At 41.5% G+C, this 25,512-nt stretch overlaps 1 protein-coding gene across 1 annotated transcript; it reads right to left on the bottom strand.

The window, feature by feature from the left end:
• Window positions 1–478: 478 nt before the first annotated feature.
• NSG1 (neuronal vesicle trafficking associated 1) lies at window positions 479–24,104 on the bottom strand. The gene is made up of 5 exons (XM_027736290.2): window positions 23,963–24,104; window positions 23,347–23,497; window positions 19,488–19,604; window positions 8,178–8,288; window positions 479–3,037 (listed from the first exon to the last, which is right to left on the bottom strand). The coding sequence occupies exons 2-5, from the start codon at window positions 23,473–23,475 to the stop codon at window positions 2,837–2,839; spliced, it is 558 nt and encodes a 185-aa protein (XP_027592091.1). The 5' UTR covers window positions 23,476–23,497; window positions 23,963–24,104; the 3' UTR covers window positions 479–2,836.
• Between the last annotated feature and the right edge of the window lie 1,408 nt (window positions 24,105–25,512).

Raw genomic sequence — 25,512 nt, 5'->3', positions numbered from 1 at the left:
CACTTTTTTTTCAATGGAGTTGGGTATATGGCATACCTACATATTTTATGCATTTTTTTCATACCTCTGTGATGGAAATATTTTCCAATAAATAAGTGTGTGCATATATCCATTAGTGCAGAGGGAACTGATAGCCTTCATTTTAAATCCGTTTGTCAAATATAAAACCACGCTTAATCCTTCAGAGAACACTCTTTAAAAGGGCTGGGAAGAAAGCTACAGGCTGGAGCAGAGCTAATGGAAGAAAAAATAACAATACTGGTTTTGTCACAGCCACCCACTTGTGATGTTGAAAGTCCAGCTCCCATCCCAGAGCGAGAGAGAAGCGTTACTGTGCAAAAGTATCTACACTGTCTCAGGTGTTTATTTACCACTTCAGTACACAGCAATCACTTTGCACGTCTATGACCTCTACTTCTAATCCCTTGAAACTACTTGACTGAGAAATCAGCTTGATTTTTTAGTAGCAATAATGATAAGGAGTCAACTAAAGAGCTTTACTTCTAGGTGAAAAGAGAGAATACAACATAGACAAATTGTGCAGTGAAACAGATGTTCTGGGATGCTGGAACAAAGCCAAAGGATGGACAGTATTAAAGTCCAAGTACTAAAACTGGGAGCAGTTTGTTAACTAAAAAAAAATACCTCAAAACCAACTGTAGATAAGAATCAATAAACTCCCTCCTATTAAATCAGAGGAAAAATGGTTTTGACTTCAAGAAGCATAAGCAATCTGGTTCTCCTAGACTGTAAGGCTTACTAATTTTTATTGTTTGTTGTTACGAGGAGAAAAAGAAGTTGTTTCTCATCAGTATTTACTTGTGCATTAAAATTTTTATTGTCCTAAATTTAAGGGGAGAAGATGTATCATGAATCATTTCTATGTAGGACAGTCTTGGGGAACAGATCTTTCCATCCTGTAAAATCTGAATGTCCTCTGTAAATACGTTGGGATGAAATGTGTGTGGTTTCATATCTCTTCTGAAATGTATATTTCTATACATTATATGCAACAAGTAGCATCGCTCTTATTCTTTACTCTGCATAGAGTGAAAATGTCAAAAGTTACACGTGAATTAACTACATTCAATAAAGCAGATGCCTGTTAAAAATTGCAAACATGGTATGTGTTGAAGATCTTAACATAAGCTTGATATTTTTAAATGCAAAGAAAAAAACTGGCACATAATTTATTGCTTTTGATGCATTCCACATACCATGATGACTTAATATATTAACAGCCTTTTACAGCTGCACTGTGTGATGCACATTTCGTTATCAAGCCTTGAGCATTGAATCATAATGGTTATTTTTACTGTATTGGAATGAAAGGCTTTGATAAAGCAATTTTGCTGGAGAGAAACAGAAGTAGAGCTGACCATGTTTATTCTACTACTGATCTTGAGAAACAGCCCATAGTGATGCTTCCCTTTCAATCTTTTAATAGACTCTACCAAAAAAAAAAAAAAAAGGAACTTTTGACATGTCCACTACCCCTTGTCCCATTCAAGTAACGTGAACAAAAAGGTGACTTGCTTGCCTAGATGCTTCACACACTTATTTTGTATGTTAAATTAATAATGTCCTTTTGTAATGTATATTTAAAATTTATAATAAAAATGAAAACATGATTTCACACAAAGAATAGGTAAGTTTGTAATTACAATGGAACTTTAACGTGCATCCACAATACTATGTTCTTCTACGTCTTTTCCCCTCCCAAGCCATACACAAACAGTTCTACTCCTCACTCTGTTTCACATGTAGCTTCAAAACAGCCAGTTGTGGTATCTAATACGCTACTGTTTCACTCGTGATGCTCTGTGTTTTAAAAAGTATCAAACTGCAAACCATACATAAACAGAAAGCTCTTTCTAATTAATAAGAAGGGAAAATGTGAATGTAATACAGGAGAAAATTTAGACATATTACTCCCTCAGTTGTATCCAACAAATGACATAGTAGACTACATGTACTCTTAAAGTATGATCAAAAGATCATCAAAAGATGTCATTTCTCATTAGAACATCCTGAACTGTATAGTTTTTACACTATCCTCGACACCCACCACTAAAACTGTCGGTGTTTTTCCATAATGTCTATCTAGTTTGTGTTTCAGTGCACATCCTTACCAAGATGCTAAAGCCACAGTGGAAATGCAGTTAAATCCTGTTGACAGCAATAAGAAAACATTGAGCATGCCTTGTTGCAGAGAACTTCATTATCACTTACAAATAAACAACAGTAAAGGAAACATAAGGAAAAATGCGACCTGACAGTTTCTTTCTCCATACAAGTCATTACATTACGCCCCCGACATCAGTGCTGACTACTGTTCTTGCTTGAGCCCAAACTAAATATTACTTACAGCTTTCAGCTAAACAAGAGATCACTCTAGTTATGGCTGGGGTGTTTCAGTTTGCAAAATGACAAAGAGAATTAAAAAACTTAACAAATTAAGTATCTGTTCAGACAACAGAACACATCATTTATCTAAGGTCCAAGCCCTGAAAATCCAGTGATGAAATCTATCAGTATCCAATAAACTGCAAGAACATATCTTAGCATTGGATTTTTTTTTAACATTGAAAATGGTGTCAAAGCTCTACAGCAATGCTGATATGCACCTGGGGTTATGCCCATGAATGTTCTGCAGCAAGTTTTTGTTTTTTTTTTTTTTTTTTTTTTTTTTTGCAAAGCAGTATCAGCAAACAGAAGCAATTGCACCATAAACATGAGTAACCTCTAAATTATTCATAATTATATTCAGTGAAAAGTTCCTTGAAGTCCCTTAGTTACCTTCAAATTACATATTTTTAATAATTCGCTTATCATACTAAGCTGATTTCTCAGCAGCTTCAGTCTCCTGTTCAGACAGTTTCTCTTCTGACAGTACTGTCATCCACGGGGACACGGAGCGCGTGATGGTTTGTTTGGCCAGGTTGTAGTGGTTTATGACTGTGTAAAATTTCCCTCGAGCGCTGGAGTCTTGTTCAGAGTAGTAGTTTTCCAACCCAGCTGGAATGCACTGATTATTCTGAAATGAAAATCCATCTCTTAGATTACAGATACAGCCCCACACACACCAGCAGCAGATTAGGGTTTTTTCTCCTTTTACTTAAGCCAACAGTCACATTCTGTGAGTCAAGATGCAATATACAGCAACTAACTACAGTGTTGTCCCACTGTGTTCAAAATGTTCTTCCCTGCACTCCTTAAACTATTCATGCATTTGCCAGGAAGACCAGTCTGGGTTTATATGCCAGCATAATTAACGTAACATGCTTGCCTAAAATTATTTTTTAAAGTTTTCAGTCTCTAGTTCCAGCCGTATTTTGCTGTTTTTTCTTGCCCGCTTTCTTCCAACTGGTTGGTTTACAACTACAGCTGTCTGTATCCTACCATTAGATTAACTTCAGGCAATTTACTATGGTGTTTGCAGTCCGAGGGATGGAAATTAATACAGATATATTGGTGCCAGCGTATGAACAGTTTTACAGCCCAGTAACTAAGACATACAGGAAAACATTGCGGGTGGCCAAGCATATGCACAAGTGTGTACACACACTGAAAATACTTCACTCTTCGTCAGAAAGATGTAGCCAACAGCACACTTTTAAAAAGCTCTCTGTAACTGTGGGACTACATTATTTCATTTCCCAGGAGTGCACGAGCACTACATAGAACCTGCTAGATGCTTAGAGCTTTGGAGAGTGAAAAAGGTGATTCAGAGGGTTAAATACTAAGTGGAATCCAAATTTTGCTGTCATCTTAAAACCCAAAGTGAGTGTGCCTGTGCAGTGCATTTGTCACAGGTCTTATCTAGCAACTGTTCCAGTGATTAAGAGCCTACAGAGAAGCTGGTTGCACTGAAGGAAAAAACAACTTGGACATATACTGTGACCCCTAAGTTTTGCCCCATAAGGTCATGGGGTCTCTCTGCAGGTCCTCTTTCCACACCAGCTAGTCCAGGCAGTCTTGCTTGATACCTCAGCATGTTAGGACAGTCACTTGAGCAAGTGAATTGACTCTCTGTAAGCTATGAGTAGCTGCAGCTTCAGAAAAATAAGTTTAATCATTTCTACTCTGGCTCTTTTAAAAAGAAATAGGCTGTTCAGTCTTCCTGCTTCCAGCACCGGAGGACTAAAATTTATAGTATTATGGCACAGCAACTTTGAACTGCTACTGTTCTCCTACAGCTCAGCAAACAAAATTTAATACTGGAAATTTCTCAGCATAAAAACACGGGCAAAAATTCCATGGGTTTTAGGACCAGATGCTACCTCAACTGTGTCCACATTTACTTCTAAGTTCACTTTTGTCCTTGCCGAAAAAAGAAAAAGAGAAGTAGCATAAATAAGCACCAGTAACAACAGTTTCAACTGGTTAAAATCATACAACACAAAAAGGAGGAAGATCCAGCAGACAGTCTCTTGGCTTAATACAAATTTTGCATCCTAAAAACGTTAGTGTGATAAAAAGGCATCAAAAGGTAGGAAAGAAAAAATGGAGACCTGCCAAAACAATGGGCCCATGGGTAGTCTTATGAAGCTGCCTGCCCCTGGGGAATTCTATCACATGGCACATTTGATGGCTCAAAGAAGCCTCACTGTCACAAAACCAACAGCCCTCCCACAGAGACAACACCTCACCGGCTTGAACCTGCAGGTGTGACAGAAGCCTTGAAGTGTGTCAGACTTGACAGTGCCCAAAGTTACCATATCCACCCAGGTTCCCTTTATTTGTTATCTTCTGTCAAGGCAGCAGCTGGGGCAAATCTTCCCTCTCCGTTTTGTTGAAGTAGCACAACAAAGCAGAAGGGATTTAACCCCAGCTGAGCAGCACCTGTGCCCACTCAGCGCTGTTTAAATCAGCAGAGGTTTTCAGCTGCAAGACTGGGACCTAGATTTATAAAAACTTAATCCAGGAATCTGGAATAGAGCTATTTGATACACATGTTGAATTACATCAATATGCCATCTTCTGGAAGTATTATCCGTGCTTTATCTGGGATAACTGACACTAATGCTGATGTGATAAATGGCTAATAAGTATACAGATACAGACATATTTGTAGTGATTATTTCACCCGGTCATGGGATGTAGTCACAATTCTAAATATTTAAAATGGGAGAAGGAACACAATCCATTGAGCTAATGAAATCTGCCAAGGAAATTCAAGCAAATATAATTATTAGAGCTGAAGACAAGCCAAGATTGACAGTCTTAAAAATGCCACAGAATCCTTCGTTGCCTTTAGAAGCGATTTGCTTTGTAACAGGCAAAAATGACTCAGTAATGGTTTTTGGTTTGGTTTTTTTCGTAGTCACAAACATGCACAACATCTGACAGAAGAGCCTAAAGAAACACACAGCAGTTTCTATCTTGACTGCATTTTTGCTCTCAGGATTTTGCTCTTCTAGAAAAGATGGGAAAATCTCCCCTTTTACTCACTGCCCCTTGTGTTCTGCCCAGGAGCAGCCCCTTTGCTTAGTTCCCAATCAAGGCAAGCCATGCAGCACCCAGTGACTGAGCTATGGGAACTGCTGCCAATTGTTATCCTGGCACTTGCCTAAGACTTTCAGCTATGCAGAACATTTCTCTCTATCCTTTTTGTTTGTTTCCATGGTTCCCAGGTGAGAGAAGTAAGAAGGCCATGAGGAGAAAGTGAGATGCTCCACAGTCAGTCTCTTTCTTTTACAGCCCTTCAATTTTGGAAATTAGTTACGGGTTATGGCCTTTGATGCCAGAGAAAACCCTGGTTGCCAGTCTATATCTGGCTGAATTAAGATGACTCCTTTTGTTCCTTTGACATGAAGACCCCAGTCTTTATATTCTCTTATAAATAGTATCTTCTGTCACATTAACTTTGCTGGGTCAGTAATTCCCAATTACACAGATGATGCTGTGGTCTCCAATGCACTGAAATGACTTTGTGGTACTGTCCACAAGTCTGACAGAATGCAGGTGCTTTGGCAAAAGAAGCTGAAGGGGAACAAATATGGTACAGAGCATACTGAAGTCCTGGAGAAACTCCTCCAGGATGTAAGTGCACTCAAGTTTTGAGTCTCACCAACAGGCAGTGAAGAGTGCTCAGAGGAGCAATCACCATAGCAGCAGTACTAGGGCTGTCTCAGCTTAAGCAAGCACAGAAATAAGGCTGGAGCAGGTTAAAACTGCTGCACAAAGGAAGATGAGCACCTTTTAAAATACACCCTCAACTCCTGGAGGCGGAGGACAGCAGAAACGTTTGGAACTGCTCCATGTATGAGAGCATCAAAGCAGAGAAGAGCGAGTCTGACTCAGCTGCAATAGCTCAGCCTTTATGTAGAGATTCCTACAGAACAAGGCTTCCTGAGGCAGGGACACCTTTGCCCTTAACCAGGAAATCATATCAGCATCTGAAACCTGGGGACATCCAGGCCAGGAAATGTTGTTGAGTCTGCCTAAGGGTGAAGCCAGTCCACTGATACACTGCTCACAAGGTGACAGATTTCATGTCTCCTAGGACATGTGTGCCAAGCTATGCCATGACATATCACGGACTCTCCCCAAAACAGATGCACAGGCAAACAAAAATTCATCTCAACATCGGTAGTTTCAGGCCTTGTGTCATTTGCCAATATGTTTATCCCGTAAAACTCTTTTTTAGAGTTACATTACCGAAGATGCCGTGTCTTCTGGCATTATGCGATCAAGCAGCTCTAAGCAGCCTCCAAAAAAACACCAGGAGAGTAACCATAACACAGCCCTGTATATGTGCTGCACCTTAAAAACAAGCTATGGGACATTCTGCCTAACTTCTGTCCCAAACACAGGACCCTAAGGAAAGAAACACAACCAGATTCAGTGCAACTAAAATGTAGCTAAGAAACTGTTCTTCCCTTAAATGTTTGTGGCACTAGCAAGAAAAGCCAAAAGAAGCCAGAAGGCTGCAACTCAAAGGAGAGGACAACACGGTGCAAAAGGAAGCAGAAGCAGGAGACTGTTGCTAGACTTACATAGGAGCACATAACTGGCTGTTCCTGTCAAGTCAGGGTCACATGAAGACAAGTTTGGTAGGAACATACAGTCCATATTCCAAATTCCTCTATGCCAAGAGAAAGCTTAGGGGGGGAAAAAAGGGCTACTGGGCTATTGTCCCACGAGACATGAGCACAGAAAGGTTTCAGTGCTTGTCTAAGACAACACAAAAAACCAACAGCAGAACTGAAAGCTGATCTCGAGTTACAGCCAAGTATTCTAACCACAGTATCTTTTGCTGGGAAAGTAGTAACCAACTGAATGCTTGAAGCTAAATTAATCCAACAGGGCATCACTGATTATAATTTTGGACTGGATTCTTGTAAGATATTTATGTGCCTGCAGTGACAGAAATCCTGAATTGTCAAGTAGTTCCTTTTGAAGTTCATACTGGGTACCCATTTGATTCATTATGTGACTAAATATTTTTAGAAAATTAGAAGGAAGACTGCCATCCTCACTGCTACTTTTCTTATCTAATTACAGCCAAGTTCAACCCTGCTAAATTTACAACAGAAATCAATGTTACTTTTCTGACTTTCAGCCCAGGTCATAACTGAGGAGCCAGCACTACCACCTCACATAAATGAAGTCAGCCCAGCCTCTCTTTTGGTTAGAACCAGTATTTTTTTCCAGTAAATGTATTTTCCCTTTTTTGGCATCACTTTTGTCTTGTGGCAGTAGGGCTCGGAGGTCACTGTTCTAGAACAAGAAGTTCTTCCTACAAAAATAACCCTCATGTAACTCTACTACTCTTAATGAGAACATCACTCTACTGTTTCTCTGACACATATTCCAGAATTTTTTTTCTCCAGGTTTTATCACTTTTATTTTGGAAGACCATTCAACATTAAGCCATATGACCCTTAAATGAGGGCTTTGCTTGGACAACTGCAGATGAAGTCTGAAGGACACCACTGTTTGGATTTTTGCTATATTTTCAGTGTTTAAAGCATTAGCAAAATAAAAACATTATTAATACTGTGCAATAGTACAACCTCAGTTAATAAGAAAAACGTAGCAGGAAGCACACTAACCTATGAGAAGAATCACAAAATTCTGTGCAGTACAGCATGACTTAATCAAGGTTATGCATAGAACAACACGGAATATTACATACTCTCCTGTGTTTCTAGAACGGGTATGCAATTTACCTTGAAAACAAATCCTTCCGGACAGGTGTGATCATACTTGTAAACCTTGTAGACTACCAGAAATACAACACACGTTAAGAACGCAAGGGCAAAAAGGACCAGCACAGTTACCTGTAAAGAAAAATAAAACATGCTTATGTTAGCAATGCACTGCTTATTATACTGCTCCTTGTTACTGCAGGCAGCAGCAGCCAGCTATGAATGCACTTTACAGTAAAATCAAGCAAAGGATAAAAAACAAGCTGCTGAATTATGGAGGGAGAAGAGGGAAGCAGCACGTAAGTGCTTCTACCTCCCTCTTCTCAGAGAAGAAAGCAGATCATCTGGTCAGTGGCCCACTGCCTCTGGACTGCAAGGCTTTTTTTGATTGCATTTCTGTTTAGGGCACACATGAGGCCAGAAGGACACAACAAGGTAGCTTGGGTCTGCTGTTTTTTCAGTATTTGGATGATGTAAGCATAAGTCTAGTTTATGTCAGCTGATAGACATGTTTGTTTTCCCTGTGCCTGTCCAAGAATGGAGTCAGGTGACAGTAAGTTAGCACAGGTGTCATCCAGATAATCCAAAGGTGACTCTTTCAGGGCATGGAGAAAGTAATGTCTGCAGTCTCTTGGTAAGATGAGAGTTTGTTGTGCCTGCTCTGAACGTATGGATAGTTACACCAGTAGTCTGCATGCTTGGTTGCTCAATGCTCCTTGATTTCTAAGTTGAAACAGTACTACTTCATCACACAGAGACTGTACAGGAGTAGTTCGCTGCCAGATCCATAAGAGAATACACCATGTTCAACACTGGGCGAGCCTGGAGGAGCTCTGTTGCACCTCTTTTCTCAGTGCTCACAGAGAAGCCACTACAGACTCCCTTACATGGCACTGGCTATTCACCATATCCTTCAGTAGCTCTCTGGTCCTGAATTTGGGCTGGAGAAAAATCCAGGACACACTTAAAATCTGAACTCAGTATCAAGCTCACCTTTCCCAGACAAACTGAGCAGCTGGAGACCGGCAGCCTTTTAAGTGTGACGGGAGAGAGAACTACCTTCAGAATTACATCACCCGTTGACAAGAGAAAGCACAAATCTGGCCTAGTAGTTACACTGCAAATCTCTCTAATTCAGACCCATTTTTGTGGAAAGTGTGAGCTGAGCAAATAGCATTCATTACCTGGGACAGTATCCCAGATGTGTAGTATTATTCTAAAACAAGTACTGATAGACTAACTAGTACCCCAAGGAGATTACGCAGTAAGAGTCGTTGAGATTAATTTCCTTTTTGGCAAGTTAGAAAGTAAGCCAGCATGTGCTACAGCATAAGAAACAATAATAAACAGAAACAAACAAGATTATGATTAATTTTTAAACCAAAGTATAAAATAATCTAAATTTTAAAGGAAGTTGCATAAGCCAGCTATATACACCTCCTAAAAAAAGAATTTAGGCATGTCAGGTTCAATTAGTTGAAACAAGACTAATATGATATTTGAGAAAGCAACAACAACAAAAAATTGTGGCTTTGCCTCTTGGTAAAAACAGGTCCCTTTAAAAATGATAAATCCCTGAACTAACAGACTTTACAACACTGCAAACTGTGTGTGCCAGTGAGATTAGGACATTACAGGACTGCAATGAACTTTAGGGACTTATGCTGTGGAAGCAAACTTCATCATGGGCAGACAACAGCGAGTGCTAAATTTCCTGGCTGAAACAAGGCTGGGAAGTATTGTGTGTTGCTGAAGCCAAGGATTTTTTAAGGATTTTTGATAGACAGAAAATAAGCATAAAAGGAAGGCTGGACTAGAGGCAGGGAGAACTGCACATCAAAAAGCAATTTAGCAGAAGAAATGTAGACATTAATGTAACAATGCCGTTAGAAATGAGACATGGAGCAAAGCACCTTTCTGCTTAAATGTTCAGTTTCTCGACAGTCACTGGATTAAAAAAGAAAAATAATTCAATCATAATCAGCCTCTGAAAACTTCACATTGACGTGAATTTTCGTATCTAATTCGTCTTTCTCCAAGTTTATTACTCATTTGCAAACACAAAAGTTAACATGGATAGATCACTCTGTCTTGCCAACCTCATGTTTTCTGCTTACATGTTTCATGTCTCAGAACATCCTGCATAAATCCAAGAGCTAAAGTACATTTTCACTTTCCTTTCTGGTTATTCTCTGTTTAATAACGAACAACATAACACAGACACGCCCCCATTTCTGGCCAAGCTATGCCTTAGCTCAACCCTTCTGATAGGCTTATAATCAGGCTTCTCCCTTTATTCTTCTATGGTTGTGTTCTTCCTGTGCTTCCTCAGCTGTCCCACCCACACACATGTACAAGTGCATGTACATGTACCCTTCACACTTTGGCTTGGCCCAAACCTTGCATTCCACCCTCCAGGGCTTTCCCCTCCCAACTGTAATAAGCCTTATTCTCTGTTCCCTCCCTCCAAATTTACCTTGCACTCCAGGCTCTAGAAAAATTGACCCTTCTCCCCTAAGCCTGCAGTTCCCACTTGGGGCTCCTTGTCCCACCTCCTTAATGCCCTGCTGGTACCCCATACCTGTACACAGATGCCCTAGGTCCTCCTGCCCCAAGGGCCTCACCATGCCTGGGCCCCAGTGCAGGTCCACAGCGTGCTCTGTCTGCAGGGCCATGGGCCCAAGGCCTTCCTCTGCTGAGCTCCAGCAGCTGCTGGGCAGCATGGGCAGATGAGGAACCAGAAAACACAGAGCACTCCTCACCCGGCCCTGCAGATCTACAGTACACACAGGGCCCAGTCCAATTTGCAGGTTTGGGTCATTCACTTCCCACTGACTCCAAGCACATGTTAGAATGTTCCTTTTGCTCTGACAGTGGCTGCTCTTTACCTTAGAGAAGAAATGGAAAAAGAGAGACTGGAGAGCTAGGATAGAAAAACTAAAAGCCAGATGGGATTATTGCTGAGGCTTCCCATGCTCCACAAGACATACTCCATGCAACCTTCAACAAAGACTGCTCCCTTTAGGAGCACAGGCCTGTGACACAGGACATGGACATCAAGCAGAACGATTGCTATGACACAGATCAATTCAGTTCACATTTGTCTCTGCCACAGATAGGAGCAAACAGTTTTAAAAAGTTTTGAAAAATATTCTCAAATCTTAAAGCATTTTAACCCTATTTCCTGGCCATTCTACTAGCAGGCAGTAGTAGAATTATAACAGCATTTCCCAGTTGTAACTATTCTAACATACAAATGAGGTCTCAGGAACATACCGAGACAACATACTAACAAGCTATTTTGTAACTGAGGATAGGTATTAGACAAAAGAAAAAGACTGTATTTCCACAATCACTGCAATATCACTCAGTTCAAAGCTCAAAAATTGTTTTTGAAAGAGGACAAAAGCCCAGTGCTGTGTAGACTGCTGGAGCCTGGCAAGTTGCAGAGCCAAAACCTCAGAGTTGATTTGCTGAGACCTGTTTTCAGTGACTGACATGGAGCTGTGAGTTCTCACAGCTCGTACAAGTTCTTCCATTGCCACCCAGTAAGCCCCCGGGAAGAGCTTTCAGGGCTCTGGGTTCAAAATTTTCTCTCACTTACTGTATTTCCTGATGTTACTAATTTTGGTATTAACATGTAAATTTTTACTCTCATTATCTTCAATGATTTGCAATCACACTGCATTTGCAAATCCCTAATCAAGTAAGCTCTTGTCTCCTTCCTATTAGGAGAGAATCTCCCGTCTCTTACCATCCTTCAGGATACGAGTAACTTCTATTTAAGGACAGTCGCAGATGCAAATGACACAGATGGAATCCAGTGATGGATTTCTTTGCAAGGTGATCACAATCACCTGTTAATCTGATCTACTTCTCCCTTATAAATTGACAATCCTCTTTCTTCTAATAGCCATTTTTCTTCACTCTCAAAATAACCCACACTGATGGTCCACAATTGTCAGATCCCCATGTTCACTGCAGTCAGCTTCTCTCCCCAGCCAGTGTAGCCTAACCTCTCTGCTTCACCTTCTGAGCCCTCTCCTACTGGATGCCTTTCAGAAATAAAAGCCTGGAAAAAGAGAAGGCAACAATCTGCTCTTCAGACCACAACCAACACCAACACCAAAGCTGCCATTTTATTGCTTTCTTCCACAGCAACTTTGCATACCCGCTGTAACCTAAAGTTATTCTTGTCTTCCTACCAACACACTAACAGAAACTTGCCCTCTTCCTCTGTTCAAGGCAGGAGCAGATGCAATACGTGCACAAGCACCACTCCCATTCTTCTGGAAGGAAATCTTGAATCTCTTCTCTCTTTGTAGTACCCAGCTGGCAGTGCAGGACCACACACAGTGGGAGCAGAAGTCTTGTGAATTACTATGAGCATTCACTGCCATGCAGATCCTGCAGAACTCCAAGGTGACTGTCACACTGCAAGAGTGATGGGCTTTTAAAATACTTTTCATGAAATAACTACAAGATAGGACAAACAACCATTTCTTTTAACTAGGAATTCTAAGTGTGGCTTTGCTTTCATCTTGAGTGTGACGTTTAAAGTTAGTTTTAAGGGGATCTGGCAGCAAAACGAAGTGAACAGAGAAGATGACAAGATACTATGTATGTGGCAGATTTCTGAATAGACTGAAAGTGAAGAGCAGAAGAAGGACAACGTCTAGCCAGAAGCCATTACAGTAATCGAAATGAGAGATGACTAATGAATGAACTAAGCATACCCACAGCAAAAAAACCCGTCTTCAGACTCTGTAAGTGGTTAGCTGAACAAATGATACTCACCATATCTGACAACTACACTAACATGTAAGCAGGTTGTGATAAGGCCTTTACCATAAGATATGCTAGGTCTTCCCTATCAGTCCATCCTACTTTGCCTCAGCTGTGAAACTGCAAGCTGTATTCTTCTCTGCCTGGCTACTGCAGTCTCCTTCTTCCTTACTCCACTACTGTTTATTGGACTCTCTTTTTAATCAAGCTGAAATATTACAGCAAAATTCATCAATTGCACCAACAGTGCCTGCTTCTCTTCACATCCTTTCCTGGCTCCTGTCCCTTTCTGAACAAATTACAAATCATGTTTCAAGGCATGCACAAGTCTACTCCTTTTGCCCCTCTCAGCTCCATCCATTTTGCCTGTGTCCCACTGTCCCACTAAAGTCTGGGTACCATCCGTTTCTCCTCTGCCTTCACCTTTCTAATGCCTCCTCCTCTTGTCTGAAATTCTTCCGTTAACCCACTCACACTGTGCTGCTTTGCACCACGCCTTCCTTCATGCTTTTCCTTCCATCAGCACACAAACCCACGTAGAAGCATTCCTGTTATTATGAGAGGTGGAACTAACGTGGAACTAAAAAGATATGCAGTAATTTTCACTGCTCAATCACTGCACTTGGTCACATCTCATCTCTGCATTATCTATTTCAACTCAGCCTCCTGGCAAAACAACTTTCATTTCTGATCTGTCTGTAAAGTGTGAGGTACAGACTTGATGACTGAACGACAAGAGTGAAGACATACAGACACAGAGCACCTTTCATATGAAGTGATTTACAACCAATTTATGCTTTGCTCACCAGCTAAATGCAAAGACCTCAGGGGTGAAATACAGCAACTCTGTACAACCACTTAGGACAGGAAATTAAGATTATTGCTATTGAATTTAAACTACAAGAGAATTTTAGGCAGACAGACTGTAATTACAATAGATTGCGTCTGGCTGCATCCCACAGACAAAAATTTGTAAAACACTGCATTGACTTCCCTGCAAATGGCTGTGACCTCCATTTCACCTCTCTCCCCTGAAATCCTGCATCTCCAGCTGCACAATGCCCTCTACCAGCACACTGGAGAACACCAAAATCAGCTCTCCACTTATCACTGCTTTTCAAAAACTATGTCCTTGTTTGCTATTACTTCAGCCTGCCTCTGGAAGTTTACATGAAAAATGTGTCTGAAACAATGCACTCAAGGATTAAAAAAGTTCAATTTGCAGGAAATGGCAACATAAAAGAAAAAAGAGAACCTTTACCTCTATACATGCAACATTTGACTCGTATTCATTTACAGAGCAATGCAAATTACACAGAACAACTTGGTACAATGTCCCATACTTTCCATGGGAATATATATACATATACAAGACAATCAGGTGCCTCGTTTCAAGAAGTGTATTTCTAACATCACATGTCATGTTTAGCTTTATGACTGGTAGCCATCTATTAAACTCAACTTCTTCACTAGAACATTCCCATCAAACCTTTATGCTCAAAGAGGATGACAGTTTTAGGGTAGTTTGTATAGAAAAAGCAGGAGAAATCAAAAGACTGTCCTTCCCAGACAGAGATGACACAGAGAAGGAGAGAACTTTCTTGGATGTTTACCTGGAAATGATTGGGAGTAGCAGCAAGAAAGGCAGATAGATTCATGAGGACAGTAACAGAAAAGAAGCTACAAAATCAGCACTTATTAACAGCAACAGTGCAAGGCAACAGGACCAGTCTGCAAGGGAGTTGATTAATGAAACCTGAGGGACATACTGTTAGACAAAAACAAATTAACAAGGCAGTGGCCTTGAGTTCCTAGCACTGTGGCTTAACTCAGCTGTTCATGACAATGTTCCCATCATCTTCCATCACGTGGCACGCTGTATTAATTTCTTAACTACAGAGATCTGAGGAAGCAGTTCAAGAAACCCCGTGGCACCAAGATAAGAATCTTATTACCTTCACATACAAACCCAGAAGATATTACTGAGGCCAGGATAAAGGCTGCTTAAGGTTACTACAGAAGAGGAAAGGCTATTTAAGTGATATATCTGGAGAGTTCCAAAACATCTTTGTCAATGTCACTGGTTCTCTTCCAATAAAATGATTTCTAATAGAGACAGTAGCAGAGGAGAAATTCCTTTCAAACAAAAATTAGCAGGAAGATTGTCAATGCCATATCAGAGAGTATCAAATATTTAAGGGAAAAAAAAAGTGACAGTTTCCATGCAGTGCCTTTACATCAATTGTTTTAAAATAGTAGTTACATTGAAAAAAGAACCTCCTTTATTTTTCTTATTTTAAGCAATAAAGGAAGAATTCAAAGCCTGCCAAACACTTATACTTGTGAACAACTTTAATCCTGTGAGCAGTTCTACTGAAGAAACAGAACTACTGACAGTAAGTAAGTACCTGTCACTCTTCCAGCCAAAGTGACAGACACACAATGTACTTAAGGAGGTGATATCCTGTACAGGAGACATCTCATACACCTAACAGACTTTTAATGTGGGAGCAAAGAGCTACTCAGCACAAAGTAATCATACAGCAAGAGAGATCTATCTTCCTTGTCTCTTGATTATTTTTAGAGCAATAATAATTGTTGGCATTACTAAGAAGAGATACAAAAGTCTTGAGGCAGAAATATGCTTGAAGGATGCCCCTTTTAAGATAGAAAAAAAAATTGAATAGTTAGATATATGTTGCATACGTTTTTGCAGTCTTAAAATGACCAGCTAAAACTGCGAGAACTGATCTTGAAAGCAGTCTGAATTCCTCTTCCATAACCTCATGCAGATATTTCAACAACTGCTTGCTACCTGATAGTACACGGCTTGCACCATATGGTCTTACCACAGAAATAAGCTTCAGGCTTTGGCTCTGCAGTTAGATGTATGTAGAGATGTCAAGGAAAAAGTCTGAAGAACTGAACTGCCTTTCAAGAGAACCAAAAGGCTGAAGGCATACTACAGCTTGGGTTTATTTAAGGGCTTAAAGTTTATAGGGAAACATAAGTGTTTGCTTTCAAAATACCTCTGAATCTTCTTTATTGAGATTTTCCCAAAGACCGAAAAAAAATGTCATGCATTGCTACAACAGATATTTTTTTAAATTGGTGTGTTTGTGCATAACTGTCAACTGTAGCCCAATTCAATGGGTGCCAGAACAGACATCCCACTACAAAATCCAACTGGAGGTTGTAAGAACACTGCTCTGTCAGTGGGGGAAGCAAAGGTTTGGCCTTGGGTAACTCACACCATCAATTTTCTTCTGTCATAGCTTCCTCCTGTGTCCTGAATCACAAGGGTCCTTTGCAATGACATTTCCAGCCTTGTTGTGTTACTCTGTACAGCAGACAATTTACAGGAGGGAAAAATCTGCCTCGTTCAAAGTTGCTTTCCAGTTGCGAAGACCCAACTCCCCACATTAGCCTACACTTTCAAAGAACAAAAGCAAGACTTCTATGTCTCAATGGCAAATAATCTTCAGTGACAAATCACATCCTTCTTAGTCTGGTTAGTGCCATAAAACTAAATTAAGACAACAGGGTTCCCATAATCAGGAAATCTTCACATTCTTCTGAGATATTCTGATTTGAATTCAGAATGTGGCTTCACAGAAGAAAATTATACTTGCAGTTTTCTTTGTAAACATTCTCAGCTCTGTTGTAATAACTGTGGTAATGTGGACTGAATGCAGAAAATACATTTTGTAATTGATTATTCACCCAGGTGCTAAAACACCATCTACATGACATATGCACATGCTGGAGTTGCTTCATTTGTTATAATGTATAACTTCTCAAGAAGAACAGCTTTAGATGATCTGCACTGTTGAATCCCAAAACTGCAATCTGCTTTGTCCTTATTTAAGAAGTACATCCTAGAATACACATGTGAATTATTTGTAAATATGACTGACTGACTTGCTTTATTTTTAGCACAACATTTGGGCTGTGTCTTGTGGCAGGCTTGTGCATCGGTGATGTACAATATTGAAGTCATTAAAACAGCATCTGAAACTTTTCATGAACATGAGCCAAAGTCAATATCTCACCAGTTAAATAATGCATTTCATAATTATAGCAAATATTTAATTTTCAGACAAATATCTTTTTGCTCTCTCAGAATCAACATCAGCAGTTGACATGATGATTCACAATTAATAAGGACCCAGGAGAAAACCTCACACAATCGGTACTTTTCATCTACATATTTATGAAATGTCATAAATTATTCATCTAATATTTACTACTGGGAGTGGTGAATATGACAGTCATCCCTGCTGGAGAACCAGTCAGTTCTCTTTAAAATGTTTCAAGCAGCATAATTCAATTCTAAAACTTGCTATATGGAGATTAAGGGACGTTTTTAGGACCTGAATGTTCTGCATGAACGTTGTTTTCAATTAACTGAACCACAATTTTCCTAATTGATCAACCCCCACACTCTTCTTTAGAAGCCTAGACTTACAGCCACAGTGTGAATCACTCTGCAATTCCCAAGAGATACCAAATCTTACTGAAACCTCCCTCTGATGCAGTAGTTACCTAGCAGCAAAACCTAGCAACCCCGTAGTATGAGATTAATCCCAGAACGATCATCATAAAGTAGTATCTAAAGGATATTTTACTTAAGTATGCCATCCAAAAGTATATAAAAACACAATGCAAAGATGCTCAGGCTTCTAACTGTTCAGCTATATATATTAGAAAAGACTACCCAACAGCATGATAAGCTTTTTTATTTATTTGTTGTTCAGTGAGGTCTCATTTGCTCAGCTCTCCCAACAAAGACAGAAAAAACCAGATCTACGTAGGGATGTGCAAACCACTTAGATGTGATTAAGATATCTTAATGTTCAAGCAATGAAACCCCTTAGTCCCTATAGCTAAAGCATAAGTGCAAAATTCATCTGCTCAGCTGCTTGGAACCAAAGTCCTAGTAGGGTACTCAAACTTTCTCCCCTTTCTCTTCTACAACGTAGTAAGCATTTTCCAGTCACCTCAGTGTGACCAGGACACACACAAAGACAGCCAGATGTAAGTTCCTCTTGTTCTGAGCTGTCTAATTGCATTTTCCCAACCCTTGCCTGACAGGAAGGGGATTACTCTCAAGGACTGAGTGGTACTATGGTGCCAGGAGGACAAAGAGAGGATATCAGTCAGAATGTAGCATTTTCCCTGAAGGACAGGACATCCTTGCCCCAAATCGGGGAATAGAAAAAACTAGAAATAAGTTTCTTACCTGCTTAGTAAAACCCTACCACACCCCATATCATTTCTTCTTAGCTATCCAGGGTGGTTCCCCCTATAGCTTACTGGGAACCTACATGCTTCACTGTGTGGCTGACGACTCCACCAGGTAACTGGCACTTAAAACATTTGTCATGGCAACACTCTGCAAAGTTCCTTTCCAAATATATTCTAATCCCTCCCTGAGCCTTCACTTTGTTTGTTTAGCTCTCTGATTTCACTGAGAGCTGTATATTCACTTCTGAAGGTCAGCTTGGGCCTGGGCAGCTTTTAGAACCACTGCTCAGGCACAACAAAACCAGAATCTCTGGTGTGCCCCAAAATCTCCTATCATGCAGAGTTCAGAAGCATGCAATATAAAGAGAATCCACATCTCTACTGAAGCTCTGTATTTCTCCCTCATACTAAATGTTAGGCTTTCCAAATATATTTGTACTTGCGCAGGGAAGAGTGTGGTTGCCTAACCATTTAAAAATGCTTTGGCATCCTTGGGGTAAGATGCCAACTAAAAGCACTGAAAAGCTGCAGTCTTCCTTTGTTAAAAGAACAAGTAGGGAAGCATGAGTTGAAGTACCAACTTTCCTGTTTTGCTTTACTTACACAGAGCAGGAAAACCCATCTCTAGTGAGAAGGGGGAAATTCAATCCTTGAACCAGTTAAGCTCTCAGGTTTCCTACGGGACTACTGAAGGAAGCAATAGGGAAACTAAAGAGTAAATCTGAGTCAGATTCTTGGTGAACTACCATATGACAGTAAGAGTCGTCACCAAGCTTTACGATTTAATTGGACCAGGAAAACTGACAGCAAAGAGCTCTGGTATATACCCCTGAGCTGCCAAGTCATACGCTTAACCGTAAAAAATATATAATGGACTATGACAGTGCTTTTAAGAGAATGGTTTGGCCACAGTGATAATAAGAAGCCAAAAAGAAAATAAATGTTCTTGTGGTTCTTGTCCTTCAGCACAAACAGGAGTTTTATCCATGCCATGAGCACTACCTGTGTGCAGCCTGCAGACACCCTGGCCAGCCATGTTCTGAAACCCACACACTGACAGAAACGCCTTCTGAATTCATCTGCTGGAGAGGGATTACAAGCAGTAATGCTTCAAGATTTGATTTTGTTTCTAATTGTTAAATACTGAACTATTATAACACTGAATTTATTTTTCTCATGTCCAGCTATACCCACAACAGGCACTCTGTTACAGCCAGTTCTGACTACAATCAGCAACTGATTTTAAGCAATTCTGTGAACACAAGGGAGCTATTAACATCTTGAGACAGCACTGCTTACCTTAAATCTTTCTGAAACCCCTTCAGTGATGCTGATTGTGAATTCAGCTATTTTAGGAGTACGGAACTTTCCCTTCTTGCGATCAGGTTCATATTCTGTTTTTGTTTTGACCACAACCTTTAAGAAAAAAAATAAAAAAAAACCTGTCAGCTGAAACTAGCCACAGAAACCTTAATTATTCTTTAACTCTTCTTTTACCCACAAGCACATCTAGCAAAATATTCCTCCCCCCTCTTTGTGTCATTCTTCTTTGAAAGCTGTAAATTATTATTTATTTTTCTGGCATATCAATCATTAACAAAGTTATCTCTCAAAGTGATCTTGATGGACCTACAGGAAGACTTGTTATACAACAGTTTCACAAACTTCCACTTTTTTCATCTGTGGTGATACTGTGCTCCTGTACTAGGCAAGCGTAGGTCAAATCCAAATCATGGTCCTTCTCACTTTGTATAGTCTGAAAACAGTCACCTCCACTTGCTTCAGGAAATCCCACTAATGAGATTTCAAACTGGAGACCAATAGGAGAAGATTACTGAAGAGGGCCCACAGTAATCCTGCAAGATGCCATGTTCTTTGATGGCAGGATCTTAAGTTCAAAAAAAAAGAAATGACCCATCTAGTTGCTATTCACTATGTGACAGACTATGGCCTTTGGCACTCTTATTTTTAACATCTAATTTCTGATGTATCAGCTGCAAGTAGCAAGATGCACACAAACCCTTGTGTTAATGAGACTGCTTCAAACACCCAAGGCTCTTCAACTTTAGTTTATCCCTTACTATGAACTACTGCCCCAAGCTGCACCATTTAGCACCTTACCTGTATTCCCAAAATATTCACTACGTCAGTCTAATCTCTACTATTCTCCTAGGCATTCTAATTGTACAAAATTTTCTCATACCTAACCTATTTGCCTCATTTTTGTCTCCTGCATTTTTCAGGATCTTTTTCTAAGTATCATTCTCGAGATAGGGTGCAGTTCATCATACTGACAGCGCTATTACGATTTTTTCAATTTTCTCTGTTGTTCCAAGGAATAAATACCTACTCTTAGATTTTTAGAATCAAATTCTATCTTTAGCACAGCCCGTGGTATTAATAGCAAATACATTATCATAGAATCATAGGATGGCCTGGGCTGGAAGAGACCTTAGAGATGATCTAATTCCAAGGGCAGGGACACCTTCCACTAGACCAGGTTGCTCAGAGCTCCCTCCAGCCTGGCCTTGAACACTTCCAGGGATGGGGCATCCAGAGCTTCTCTGAGCAACCTGTTCCAGAGCTGCACCACCCTTAAAGTAAGGAACTTCTTCCTAATATCTAAACTAGACCTACACTCAGTTTGAATCCATTCCCCCTTGTCCTGTCACTACATGCCCTTGTAAATAGCCTCTTTCCATCTCTCCGAAATTAAGATTATGACACTCACAGGTAGCCAGGCATTGAAATGACAAGCTTTGAGTTCCCCTCTTCTCACTTCCTTGAATGGTACCTAGGATGTGTAACTGTACTAGAGTCAGTATCATAAAGCTTATTAGACACTTTGACAGCATTACACGTATTTGTGCAGGACAGTGGTTTAGAAACTTCTTTATCTATAATTAGTAAGATAGTAGTTATTACCTATTTTAACTTTATAACTGCCCAACAGCACCATGAAAGTAAACTGCCTGAAGAGTTCTGAAATGCTTTTTAACATTTTACTTACATTCCTCCCCCCTTTATGTTGCGTAATCTCAGGCAACTCAAATCACATTCAGCTGACACTGAATGTACAGTTCTAACTGCTTGGTTATGTAATGTCTTCTTTTGTTTAACATATCTGAATATGAATTTAAATCACTTCACCCCTTTAATTTAGAAACTGTCAAAGTCATCAAATCCTTAGCGCTGTAGTCACTACTTTTCAAGAAGTTATGCTTCACTGCCATACTGGAGCCTTGTAAGTGAATAATAAGCATAGATATATGAAGTATGTACTCCTATTCATTATACACGAGTGTCTGCATACTTCAGAATTTGATCTGTGTGCCAATCTTTCCTTAATACTTTTTTCTTCTTTTCACATCAGCTGCTCTGCTCCTGCCTTTGAGTCCGTACCACTGAAGAGACACTGACATGACATGACTAACCACTTACAGAAGGAAAACAGCAGGACCAATAAATTCATGGCTTTAATTTTTCCCATGTTTGCAAAAGGAAAGAAAAACTAATATACAATTAGACAGTGGAGAGTAAAAAACCAATCAAATATTCCCTTATTTCAGCTTTTAGCCTAGGTGGACATTTGCTTTTATTCGAGGCAAATGCCATTAAAGGTAGGAGGAGTTCTGCCCCATTCTAGTAGAAGCCATAGGGCCAGCACAGAACCTCCCGAGCTCTCTACAGAGGCTCCGCTCAGGTTAAACCTATTACCATACAGATCCCTAGTTCAGACTTCTGCTTAGCAGTGCAGCAACAGAATGAAATCCTTTGGACACTGGTCCCTGGTAATCGGTTATATCCAGTCACCAGTTGGCAGGCGTATCAGACACTGTAAGACTTAACTTGTTTTAAAGCCTTAGGGTGCGATTTTGTCCTCAGTTACAAGATTTACACCCATGTAACTGAGGGGATAAAATGGACCCTCAGGCTCTCCAACAGCTGTTATGGCTTATTGCATTTATGCCTGCCAACTGGTCACCACACACAACACAGAATGGTGTTCATAGCAAATAAAATGGAGGTCAAAAATTTATTTGTATTGCCTACAAGCAACACTCTACCAAGGAAAATTTTACAAGCTAAAATTCTTTACCCTAAGATACTATTATCTGAATCTTTTTGAGCTTTGAGGAATGAATATATCTGTTTGTATGTATATGTATTATATGTAATCTATATATCCTGTAAATATCAGTTTAACTAGAAGTAGAATTGAATGTGTGGAAGGCCAAAAATAAAAACTGTATGAAGACCACAAAGCTTTTTTTGCCAGAGGCATGTGAGAAATGTATAAGTAGGTATCCTATTAAAATAGGATACTGAAAAACCTGAAAAGGTTATCCTACTACTGTGTGCCTTACATGTAGTAACACTTACTGTATTCTTTATTGTGAGGACAATAAACATATTTATTGTGAGGCTATCGCATCACCTTCCTAAAGCTTTAAAATTAAATCCTCAATAATTAAGCCATATAATAAGGAATGCAGGAAGCATACTTCTCTTCCAACCTGTAAGCACTCATTGGACTGTCCCCTTCCAACTACAGAGGATCTGAATCACCTATTTGGAGGTTTTTGAACCAAATAAATTGCCATGGAAAAAACTCAATGGCCTATTCTCATCTATTTCAGCTTGTCTGGGGTTAGCATTAGTTTCCTACTGAAGCACAGAAGGAAGATGGAAGAGCTCTCTGTTGCCAGTCTGCCTGTCCCCATGTTGCAGAGAAATAAAGCAGGGCTTTATCCCCCCATGAGAGAGGCATTTTCTGGACAGAGAAAATTCACATCATTCACACAGAATACACAGTACCTTATAAATAATAATAAAAAAAGAAAGATGCAGAATAGGAAGGGCTATGACAATACAGCATAGAGAAGCTTACATTTATATGTCTATATGTTTCATATACACAACACTGAAATCTATATATGCTTACTGCTAACATTTTGCACTGTTTTTTAATGCAAATCACTATTACTGGATTTTCATGAGCTTAACTGGTTTTTTTCCCCAGAGGGAATTAGCATGCTTTAAAGCACCCCAAATTTCTCGCCGTTTCTAAGCTGCTCGTTACACATAACCTATTCTTTTGTTGTTTGCCTGTGATTTGGGTGTGATTCTCCAGGGTGGAAACTAAAGCCTACTGTACCTTATCAGGAGGTGGGAACTGGAGCTGATTGACATCCAGGGGTGTGATCAGGGGGATGGTGTCAAATCCATCCTCCAAAAGGGGCTGCTTTGTGCTCTTCTCGCTGAAATTATTCCCCAGTTTCACCATTCTTCCAGGATAGAGGGATTTTCTGCTGGCACACACGGACACACACGCACAGAAACGCAAAATATCACAAACCAGACCTTTCCCCAGCGGGTCAGAAATACCTTATGGCCAAAAAATAAAATAAAATAAAAAAAAAAAATACGCCTTCGTCGCTGTGACTAGGTTAGGCTTTAGCGTTCTGCGAAGTAAGAACGATAGCCAAAGCTTCTACTATCGAAGTTAAAAATTAAAAAAATAAACAAAACAAGCAAAAAACCCACCATCAGGCACACAAAAAAGCACCCCAAAATCCGCGGCACGTCAGCCCGACGCGAGCGATGCTGCCCGCGCGGCCCGGTGCGGCATCGCCCCGCAGCCCGCGGGATGCGCAGAGCTCCGGAGCCCCCTCCCCGCGCCCCCTCCCCTGCCCGTGCCGTGCCAGAGGGCTCCCCACTCCTTTCTCCCGGTCTCCCCTCCCCGGGGCAGGGGCAGCGCGGCCGCCACTCACCGCCGCGGCTCCCGGCCCTTCCTCGGGGGGCGTCGTTCGCCGCGGCCCGCGCAGCGATGGCGGAGCGGGGGGCGAGGCGGCGGCTCTCCCTCCGCGGGTGGCTCTGGGCGGCCGCAGCGCCGGGGCCGTGACGCAGCCGGCGCTTGGCTGAGGCAGCTCTGGAGCAGCAGCAGCACAAAGGGGCCCCGCGGGGATGAGCGGGCGGGCGGCTCCCCCCAGCCGGCGACTGGCGCAGCGGCAGCAGGTGGAGGAGGAGGCGGCGGCGGTGGGGGGGGACCGGCCGGGACGCGCCGCCCTCCGCGCCCCTCCCTCCCTCCCTCCTTCCCTCACGGTGCTGGGGGTGGCGGCTGCCCGTGCCCTGCGCCAACGGGGGCCGGCGGAGCCGCCGCCCTGATCCGTTCGGCAGCCCCTTGTCCCCGGTCCCTGCGAGTCCTGGCCCTGGGGAGCCGCGGCAAGGGCGGCGTCGGTGCCGCGGTCGGGGAAACTGCGCTACATCAGGCGGCGGCGAGGGGACCCGGCCTCGCCCTGCCCGCCGCGCGGCTGGGCGCCGGCCCCTGAGCCGGGGGATGGCAGGGGGTGCTCCCTCTGGCCGCCTCAGCCGGGGGGCGATGGCCGGCTCTGCCCTTCCAGCCGCTCCCGCGGGGAAGGGACGATCCGGGGCTGTGAGGACGGCGAGACCCCGTCCCCGCTCCGCAGAGCGGGGGGAACGCGAGCATCGGAACCGGCGCCCGCGTCACTTCAGGGCAAAGGCGTATTGCGGAGCCCGGCAGCCGAGCGGGAGAGGACATCTTACCAGCCCGGCTGGCTCGGGGCGGAAAAAAACCAATAAAAGTGATTCATATTCACTGCGCTGTCTCCTCTAACCTAAGGCGAACCATCATGCACATCTTGTAGTCTTACAGGTGCATTGCTTTCCAGCCAGTGGAAAGAAAAGCGCTGTGGGCGACGCAACAAGTGACTGGGATGGTAGGCAGCTCTGAGAGAGGAGGCAGACAGGTGCTCAGCCTAGAGCCAGTTTTATGCTTCAAAACCAGCCAGCCTCTCCTCACAGATGACAGCATGAGCAGCCCTTCTGTGTGGCTTGTTCCAATTGCCCAATCCAACATGTGTTTCATTTTTCTGAGGTCAATGGTCTGTAATGATAGAGGCCCAGAGCTCCTTTCTGGCTGTGACATAAAGCAAGTCGTGTCTCCCACTATGGATCATCCTGTCTATCTCATTTATTTCTCCCATCAGTGTTCCGTCCCGAGTAAATAAAGTGTAAAATAAGCTTGTCTTACCTGACTAACATTTCATAAATCATACTTGTGTGTGTTAAATAGAAGAAAAAGTTTTTCATTTTATGTAGAAAATTGCACCTGTAATTGGAAAGGAAGGGGTTTCTCAGAAAACAGGAAATACTTGAATTCTTTAATTTTGGCAAAATCCTTGTCTTACAAGTGTTCTTGAACAGAACAGATGAATAACCCACGGATGGATGAGTGTAATCCATTCATTTCTATGTGAAGCCAAAGTAATTCAGAATCCAAATGACATCAAAAGTCCAAGTG

Source organism: Pipra filicauda, unplaced genomic scaffold, assembly GCF_003945595.2.
Source record: "Pipra filicauda isolate LSUMZ 115617 unplaced genomic scaffold, ASM394559v2 scaffold43_size3849885_pilon, whole genome shotgun sequence".
NCBI lineage: Eukaryota > Metazoa > Chordata > Aves > Passeriformes > Pipridae > Pipra > Pipra filicauda.
This window is presented reverse-complemented; position numbering and strand designations above follow the sequence as displayed.

Bases quoted from the DNA above. Each gene is read 5' to 3' on its own strand.
- NSG1 (XM_027736290.2), bottom strand. From the start codon at position 23,475: ATGGTGAAACTGGGGAATAATTTCAGCGAGAAGAGCACAAAGCAGCCC. The intron at 19,605-23,346 runs GTACAGTAGGCT...TTTTTCTTAAAG, and splicing joins AGTTCCCACCTCCTGATAAG to GTTGTGGTCAAAACAAAAAC. The intron at 8,289-19,487 runs GTAAGCAGTGCT...TTTTCTTTACAG, and splicing joins GGGTTTCAGAAAGATTTAAG to GTAACTGTGCTGGTCCTTTT.